Source organism: Lactuca saligna, chromosome 5 (assembly GCF_052625555.1).
Source record: "Lactuca saligna cultivar CGN05327 chromosome 5, ASM5262555v1, whole genome shotgun sequence".
Classification (NCBI taxonomy): Eukaryota; Viridiplantae; Streptophyta; class Magnoliopsida; order Asterales; family Asteraceae; genus Lactuca; species Lactuca saligna.
In genome coordinates, this window is record NC_136421.1 from 38,564,604 (window position 1) to 38,574,657 (window position 10,054).

General features: G+C 31.5%; 2 protein-coding genes across 3 annotated transcripts; one reads left to right on the forward strand and one right to left on the reverse strand.

Annotated features, from left to right (window-relative positions):
• The first annotated feature begins 632 nt into the window (after positions 1–632).
• Positions 633–6,023, forward strand: LOC144996999 (protein LEO1 homolog). 2 transcript variants are annotated; one of them, XM_078956813.1, is made up of 11 exons: positions 633–881; positions 2,638–2,972; positions 3,288–3,426; positions 3,500–3,682; positions 4,029–4,205; positions 4,307–4,438; positions 4,521–4,700; positions 4,843–4,974; positions 5,113–5,214; positions 5,322–5,546; positions 5,616–6,023. In XM_078956813.1, the coding sequence occupies exons 1-11, from the start codon at positions 759–761 to the stop codon at positions 5,739–5,741; spliced, it is 1,854 nt and encodes a 617-aa protein (XP_078812939.1). In that variant the 5' UTR covers positions 633–758; the 3' UTR covers positions 5,742–6,023. The 2 variants fall into 2 exon arrangements, with proteins under 2 accessions (XP_078812939.1, XP_078812938.1); XM_078956812.1 differs by having other exon boundaries at positions 634–881; positions 3,285–3,426.
• A 1,582-nt stretch (positions 6,024–7,605) lies between these two features.
• LOC144997411 (cytochrome C oxidase biogenesis Cmc1-like protein) lies at positions 7,606–8,386 on the reverse strand. The gene has a single exon (XM_078957319.1). It carries the CDS (start codon positions 8,328–8,330, stop codon positions 8,058–8,060), a length of 273 nt encoding a protein of 90 aa, XP_078813445.1. The 5' UTR covers positions 8,331–8,386; the 3' UTR covers positions 7,606–8,057.
• Between the last annotated feature and the right edge of the window lie 1,668 nt (positions 8,387–10,054).

Consider the following 10,054-nt stretch of genomic DNA (forward strand, 5'->3'; position numbering starts at 1 on the left):
TTACATAACATATAGTGCATACAAAAGAATCCCTTCTACGCATGCAATGCCAAGGTACCGACATGACTACTTAATTATTTAATTATGTTTACTATATTTCTACTTAATACACCACATGATAACGAGTATTGAAACCTAACTACTGAGAAACATAGAAGAAATACATATTTAAAAAAAAAACTATTTTTGTTTCGAACAAGTTCTTCGGATTTTAGATAAGAGTTTCTGTTTATGATTATATTTTTCCTAATAGAACGCCATAAAATGTAATTTAAAAACATACACTCGGTACACCTAATCTTTTCTATTTATCCAAGTGGTATGAAAAGATATTTAAGAGGATATCGTGTGTATCATATTTTAATTTTTCTTTAATAGATAGATCACTTACACCGTTGTGTACACTTCAAATCACGTGTATACGTGTATGAAACAACATGTTTTCCAAAACAATGGTCCTTTTTGTAAATTACAAAAACCTTAAATTAGTAAGTGGTCAATTTTATGCATATACCTATATTTAAATTTCATATTATGTCCACAAACTCAACATTTTACGATTGAAAGATGAATTTATTTGTAACACATTAGGTAAAATCAAATTCCAAAACTCCAGTGTCACGTGATAGATAACCTTAACGTTCTCAACTCTGCGGTATATATAAGCATGTCGGTTTTCTTCAGCGGCTGAGCGGCGGGAGGTCAGTCGAGCTTATTCTTTCCGAAATACTTCATCGGCGATTTAGAGAGAGTGAAGAATGGTGGGCGAAGAGAAAAGGCATCAGATGATGCAAAATTTGTTTGGTGATCAATCGGAAGAAGAAGAGGAAGAAGAGGTCGAATCGGAGCACGAATCAAATCGACAACCCGATTATGCATCCGTATGATTCCTCTCAATTTACTCAACTGACGCTAGGTTTTGTTTTTATTTAATTGTTTCGACTTTGAACTAAGAAAGAGAAGTTCGGTTTTTTGTAACATCGTATCGTAATTTAGTTTCATTTTTTTTGATTTTGTAGTTAGGTCTTATTGTCTACAATTAGTATATCGTTGTTGGGGGTTTGAGTCTAACGGAGTTGTTGCTTGTTTGAAGTAGAGAATATAAGGCTATAATTCATTATAGGGATGTTCTGCATAATCAGCTAATTAATGTGATTATTTACCGATTCTATGTCTGTTGGAGAAGTTCAAACTGGGCGTGATTCGTGAAGTAGTACAAGAACTTATTACAGGAGTTCAACTACTATATTTAATTTTGATTTGGAATAAAGTGTTCGAGAGTTCATTGATATTGTTTTCTGCAACCTTATTACAAAGGCTGTTATGCATTTAGGAGAAAGAGGTATATTTGACTCTTTAGTGTTTAGAACAGAAGGTCTGCTTTTCAACCTTATGGAGTTATTGATCGACATTGCTCCTCAAAAAATTTCAAGTATAGCACTTGGTTTGACTCATGAAAGCCTCTACACAATCCTTTAAAGGAATAGGAAAATGAATGATTTTTCTATCTCTAATTTCCTGGTTGTATTTGGTCATCTGGTTTCATGTTCAAATAAAGGTAACCTTGTGTTACTCATGGTTGATTATAATAAAATAATGAAAGGGTAATCCTATAAGCCGATTGTTATATCACTACTTAATACTTAGGTTTATTGTCACCACATCAGAAGTTTACTCGAGTTAACTTCTAAGTGTTAGTTATATACTGTGGGGCTCGGGACATCATGGCACACTTAAATATGAAACACATGCTTATAAAAACACAATGTATTTCTATTCAATCGGGTTAATATATTAACTATTGCTTGCTATCATAATATAGAAAAAAAAAAATTAATTTTACAATCATAGTTTTAGAACATCAAACTATATGGTACTGTTTAACCTGTCAATGAATTCTTGATTTGCTGATGAATCATATGTAGCCATTTTTGTATCACATATCCCATTTTGACAAATAAAAAGATATTTAAAAGATCATTAAAGAACTAGATACGAAAAAAAATATCATCAGTCAACACCCACAAACTTCCAACTTTCTAGTTTAGGCTTTCCCCAACTCTTTTCATTTGGTCAAGAGTGAATAGTCAGTGATAAGATACATTATCTATTGCTGTTTACATTTTATGAAAGAAGTTTTGATTCTTTGCATGCCAGATTTAGTGTTAACTAATAATATCAAGGTTTCTATAATCTTGATATTCTGAATTATCTACTTGCGACATGGATACACATATACTTTTATCTTGAAAGCAAAATTGATGATTCAGTTATGTTCTACACACGAAGCATTTATTATAAAGTATTGCATTTTTTATATAGTAAAAATATTTTTTTTTGTTGGTTTCTGCACACGTGTAGCATGCTTATGGTTAGTGACGCAAAATTCATGTTTTGATGTAATCAAATACCTCTTCAATAAACCTCATGCTTTGCTGTCATCAATAGGCATAAATTTGGAATATAAGATCTGCAAATCAGAGTGAGTGTATGCAAGCAAATCTTTTAAAGGCTTTATAAGGATTGAGTTGTCAAGAACTTGTATTTATCTTATAGATATATTGAATAATCTGAAAGGTAAAAAAAAAGTGAGGAAGTGTTCTTTTTATCTTACTGATGCTTTAATTTAATGTTTAGGATGAAGGGGACATGGGGTTGAAGCCTGAAGGTGAAGATGTTGTAGAAGGTCAAGGGGAAGCGGAGGTGGGTAGTGATAGTGAGGGTGAAGAATTACAGGAGATGGATCAAGAACAAATAGAGAGTGAAGGCGAGAGAGACCAAAGCTCTCAAGAAGTAGATTTGGGAGATCAAAGAGATGAAAGTGAAGGAAAAGATTCAGGAAGTGATCAACTTGGTCAAAAAGTTGTGACAAGTAGGAGGCGAGAAGTTGTGGAAAGTGAGTCAGAAAGATCAGAAGAGAATCAATATATGGATAATGCAGATGAAGATGTTGATCAACCTAGAAGTCCAAGGTAATGATGTCTGTCATAAAGATTTGTATACTTAAAAAATTTGTTTCCTTTTTTGGACTGAATGATCAATTTTACTCTTACATTCCAACTACCAATTTTGACAATCTTTATCAGAGAGTTGGGAGGAAAAAAGAAGTAACGTATTGGTGTCTTAATGGGTAAAGCCACATTAAGTCATTATGTCCAGATTAAGTCAGATAGAAAGAAACAACCATATATATATATATATATAGCTGTCTAGATTAAGTGGTTAATTAAGTAAAAAGAAACAAGGGAAAGAGGCATCTACTTATGCAATTGTAAATTTGGCAGTAGGTCACCTGAAGAAGAGAAAGATGAAGGTCACATATCACAGACAGCACCAGAGATTCGTGATGTATTTGGGGAATCAGATGATGATGAAGAGCCAGCAGAATACGATGCTGTTCAGACTCATCTTGAGGAGGATGCCAATGTTAGTATCTGTTTTTTTTTTTTTTTTTTTAAATTATTATTATTATTATGATAATGTGTTTTTTATTCCACAGAGATCCCCTATGGAAGAGGATGAAGGTTATGAGAAAGATCTGAGACCAGAGGACATGTTAGCTGATGAAGAGGGTCGTTATGATTCTGAAGAGGATCATATTATTAAAGCTAAGGAGAAACCAGTGGGACCCCCTATGGAGCTAGGGATACCTTTGAGACCTCCTCCCTCACATCCTGAAAAGGTTTAGTAAATTTTGATTTGCTGTTATAATTGTGAACTTCCGTGATGTGTATTTAAATCCAAGAAATAGCAATGTTGTTACATTGATTTGTTTATCATAGCATCTTACTTTATTTTTTCCTATTATACTTTAAAAAAGCTACCCAATATGATCCAAATACAAACCTTTTTCGGTGTTTAATGGTTTAGTAAGGAAAAAGTTGCATGCGATAGAAAGAAACAAAAGCAGGAGGCTGTAATACAGAAATAAATGAGAGTAGATTGCATTTTAGACATAAATTTGAAAGCTATTATTTGCATACTATATCTAAATTACATCCTGTTTTTTTGTCTTGCCTTGGTTGCAGATGAATATGATTAAAGTCTCGAATATTATGGGAATTGATCCGAAACCATTTGATCCAAAGACCTTTGTTGAAGAAGATGCATTTGTTGTTGATGAATCTGGAAATAACAAACGTATTCGTTTGGAGAATAATATTGTTCGCTACAGGGCTGTTAGAAATGCTAATGGAACAACCTCTGTAAGTCATTGATTTTATTTTGATAATAATTAAAGTAGCAAACTCGTATGTATGTATGTATGCAGGTTGTTAAAGAATTTGTATGGTATTTTTGAATGTAGTATGAAAGCAATGCACGGTTTGTGAGATGGTCAGATGGCAGCTTACAGTTGCTTATTGGGAATGAAGTTCTTGATATTTCAGTGCAGGATGCGCAACATGATCAAGCTCATCTTTTCCTTAGACATGAAAAGGTTTGGTTTGGTTTTTATTATCATGTAAATACAATTTACATTTATTATGTTAACAGCATGGATTTCATGATTGTTTTGGTAGGGAATACTTCAGTCACAGGGGAGAGTGTTAAAGAAGATGAGATTTATGCCTTCATCCTTGACTTCCAACTCTCATAGATTATTAACTGCACTTGTTGATTCGCGTCATAAAAAGGTGTTTAGGGTGAAAAAAACTGTCACCGACATTGATCCGGAGAGGGAGAAGGAGCAAAAAGAGAAGGTTATTATATATATATATATATATATATATATATATATATATATATATATATATATATATATATATATATCACTCTACTAATTATTTAGGAATTTTGATGATTCATTCATTAATTAAGTTGATTCTTTCTTTTTGTATATAGGCTGAAAGTCAAAGTATTAGGGCCAATGAACTTCTCAGTAGAAAGAAGGAAAAGGTTAACCGCAAATACACACCAACTGTGCGTAGGGAGCGCAAACTTTCACCTGGCTTCCTGGAGGATGCACTTGAGGAGGTATAAAATCTCCTTCACTCTCACTGAAACTATAATAATAATAATAATAATAATAATAATAATAATAATAATAATAATGAATGATTTGGTAGATTTTGTAAAGTAAATAGCTTGATATATTGTGATTTGTTGAATCAGGACGATGAACAAGATTACTATGATTCTCGGCGTCGGCGCCGGTTTGAGGAGGACCTGGAAATGGAAGCACGTGCTGAAAAGCGTATTATTAATGCTAAAAAAGTATATATATAGCTTCTTCAACTTCAAAAGAATCATCTTCTCTTTTCGTACCTTTTTCTAATATAAACATATTTTGTCTTTATTTAAAAAAAAAAAAAAAAAAATAGTCTCAAGGAGGAGGGCACAAAGATACCCCCCGCAAATCGTTGCAAGGCATGAACATGAAGTCATCTAGACATGGTCCAGCTGATGATTATGAAAGTGAACGGGAGGAGTCCGAATATGAAACTGAAGGTGAGGAAGATGAGACAGAGACACGTAGAGACCATTATGATGATGATGAGGATGAGTATGAGGAGCCCTTGGCTGATGATGCTTCAGATGAAGAGAGGGTATTATTTATTTATTTATTTATTTTTAAACTTTTATCATCTTGTTATGTTAATCGTCGAATCATTCAGGAGTTGAAGCACAACAAGGCTTCGCGGCAGGAGATAGAATCAGAGGAGGAGTCTCCCCCGAGAAAGGCTTCTGCTTCTGCTTCGCATCGTAGAAAGGCGCTTGTTTATGACAGTGATGAAGATTAAAAATATATATATATATATATATATATATATATATATATATATATATATATATATATATATATATATATATATATATATATATACTTATATATTTATATTCTTACAAATTGGTACAAGATAGGAGGGGGGAGCTTCATTTGTATGGAAGGAATATGGATTGTCTCTTGAACTAATTTGTGTTTACTTATTAAATCCAATACATTTTGAACAACCTTTTCCTCAATATAACACCGGGGAGGAACATGGATTAAAATGTGAAATGTTAATGTCTTTTTGTTTTCATTTTACACCAAACATATTGTTTCTGGATTTTCACACTTCTATAGTCCCAATTAAGTGAACCACAGAGAATTCTCCCGACAAATTAAGGTATGGTGGATTTTTTTTAAGTATAAATATATATTGCCATTAAAAATATATAGGTGATATAGAAAACTAATTATTAAGATAAAATATAATCCAAATGGTCCCGTCCATCGTCAAAAGTTTTGGATATAATCCAAATGTATATTAATGTTACAACCTCTTTATGTAAAATTAATAACTTTAGTCCTTCTCTACTATTAGGCTAATGAGCGTGATCTTTTTTGTATCCATTCATATGTAGGCCAGAAAGTAGAAATATTGATAAATAAATCATTCATGTAAGAAGCTTGATATAGCAAAATGGTCATTGTATATTAAAAAAATACATAAATTGTCCATGTATCTTACAAAAATGGTAATGAATCAAATAGTAATTACAAAAATGATCCTTTACGAAAGTACATTGTTGTAGTTAAGAAACATTCATATACATAAATGATCCTTTTAGAAAGTACATCGTTTTAATTGGGAATACTTTGATGATATCCGAATAAAAGATCCCTGATGTAGGAAAATCCAAAAACAGTCCCTCATTAAATTGGTCTAGACCATTTGATGGAGATACTGAATCTATAAAGAAGACTGTTTTAGACTATTTGACTATATAAAAAGTAAAAACACAATTGTTATACACTCACACAGTAACACATGCAGGCATATACACATACTTTTTTAATGTTAAAATTTTCTTGGAAATGTGAAGATATCCTAGTTATAGCTAGAAACAGATTAAACTAAGCCTTATTCAACATGGGTGGATTATTCAGTCAACGTATAACACTTCTGTAACTCAATTGAACTTTAAGACAAATTTAAAATTCATGAACATTTTAAAAAGATTTGTCACCAAAACTTAGATAAATAAAAGTACAATGTTATCTATTGCATCAAACCTTAAAATACTTTCTTTAATTCTCTATTATAGCATATCGTTACACCTAATAAAACAAAATTCACACTTTTGAAGATGGATTAAAGCAAATTAATCACCAAAAATAAAACAAAATCACAAACCTACAAATGGATTCTAACATGTTTGATGTTATTCCAAAGAAAACAATTATACATACAACACAGTTTCCCCCATCAAAATTCATCAGAAAAATTTAAGAAAATGAAAGTACCTTGCATTTAAGAAAAAATATAGAAAAGTAAGTTGTTAGAAAGTCTATGAAAAAAATAAGCAATCTCACCTTTGATCTTTTTATATTCTATTTTGTCCTTTTTTTTATAATTAGTTTCTAATATGTTGCAATAACTCATTTAGTGTATGAGGAGTCTTTTGGGCTAATGAGATGGATTGAATCAAACATGAGTTGTAGCTATACTAAAGATGGAAGGATTAAACACGAGTTGTAGCTATACTAAAGATGGAAGGATTTGCTGATAATCGACTGAATCACAGGGACCATTCTTGTAATTTACTTGAAAATTTGACTTATCAGGGTAATTAAGACTATAACTTGCTACAGCAACGAACAAACGTGAACAAATTACCTTGATAAGTCAAATTATCTTATTTCATCAACAAGGAAAAAGATCATTGTCGTATACATCATCTCAATTTACATCAATAAACTTAGAATATAATAAATTAGCACAATGATAAACTCAAACTACCACTTGCTCTAGCTCATGCCTAGCTCTAATTTAGAGCGTTACATCAATAAATTAAGATTTCAATATCATTATAGCATTTGGAATTCAGGAAAGATCAAGGGAAAGATCACGAGTATCTGATCGGCCCTAATAGTGGTAGCCCTGATTGTGGTTCAATTGCGACAGTGCATATCATTCAATCAACAAAAGATTGATATATGAATGACCAAACGGAATACTTACAAAATTAGGGAAATAGCTAAATTCTTTTTTCCTCTTTTTCAACCGAGGATGAACCAATGACCTAGCGAAGATTGAGAAGCAAAAATTAGGGATTAGGGCTTTGATATGTTAGGATGGATCTTGATGAAAAGAGATGCAAGCGGCGAGAGAGATCTGGGCTTGTTGGCACTGAGACCGCTTGAGAGAAGTCCCTTTATTGCGACAAAGGGACTTTACGGCCGATGACTCATCAGGGCAAATGAATGCAATCATGCATTCAGCAAGGGAACGATTGAGGTGGCGGCAGGCCGCTTCACGAGACGGACCACTAGGGATTCGTTGATGGCACTGCAGCAACGCCTGGTGAAGTCGATCGCACTCCGGCGGCACCTCACCTGACATGTTTCGTTTTGTTCGCTATGCACTTCTACCGCTTGCAAAACATATTTTGTGATATTAGAAACATAAAACGAGATGAAAAAACATATATATATATATATATATATATATATATATATATATATATATATATATATATATATATATATATATATATATATATATATATATATATATATATATATATATATATATATATATGGAAAAGTGAATATACCCTTAAGGGTATATAAGCTTAGGTACCCAAACTCACCATAATACATTATTTTGTTTGATATATTTATTATAAAGTCCTTAACTTTAATCCTTAACTTGATTTACTTTCAAGAATTTCAAAATTTCATTATTATATTCCTCTTACATCACATTTTTTTGACGAACATCAATTAGATTATATATATTATAGTTGAAAATGAAAATTATGTAAGAGGAAAATAAATGTGAAATTTATAAAAATCTTTGAATGAAATCAAGTTAGAAGTTGAATTATAAGAACATTAGACAATTACAATGTATATATATGATACAAAACGACGTAGTATGGTGAGTTTGGGTACCTAAGCTTATATACCCTTAAGGGTATATTCACTTTTCCCATATATATATATATATATATATATATATATATATATATATATATATATATATATATATATATATATATATATATATATATATATATATATATATATATATATGAGAACCAAAAAGGTTAAGAACCATTACTTCTATTTTATGATTAATGATATATTTGTTATCATTCTAAATAAATACAAAATCTCAACCAATTTTAATAAATATAAAAAATAAAAAAGAGTGGTATGATAGTAAATATTGCTAAATCAAAACCTACTTTTTTAAATACATATCATCTTATTCAAAATCAAATCTAGATCTGATATCTTTCTCATCTATCCTCTCAAGAAGCTCCTATTTTTTCTAGCGATATCGAGAGCTTGTCTACGATCGGAACCACCGTCAACGACATCATCACCATCGTGTCCTCCGACGACTTCTTCCGCCTCTGTCTCTCCACTCCCTTAGCGCTACCCTACCACAAACGATAGCACAAATCTGATGAGATCTAGTGAAACACTATTGAACCACCATTCGTTACCGCCAAATCTCTTCCACCACTGCTACATATCATTGTTATTTCCGGTGAGTTGAAAATGTCGGTGAAACTCAGATGTTTGTTTATATGCAAGTAATTGATGAGATCTGAGATAATATCTACTTTAGTTTCAGATTTTGATATCTGATCCCTGAATAGATCTCCAGTGAGCATGTTAAATAGAAAAATAAGTGGAGAACTCATGTTCTTCTTTCATCGAGGAACCATCATTTGCAGAAAAACTATGGTTGAGTAATGAAGATGCATCCGGTGTTCTTTCACGTCCACAAATATGGAGATGATCGACCAATTGCAAAATACAACCGTATCAAAGGTTATGATTTTTTTTTGCTTTGATTAAATATCAATTTAATATTTGCTTGTATCCAAATTTTTTTATAGCTACAAAACTACTTTTTGCCATAAAGTTCTTTTACATTTAATATGAGATTGCCATAAAGTTATTTTTACATTTAAGATGAGATTCTCATAAATTTCCTTTTACATATATTAATTTATTGAATGAAATTTTTACATTATGAACTTGACATATTAGATGTAACAATTATTTAGATTTGGTTAATAGAAATTATTATTTGAATTATGGATATAT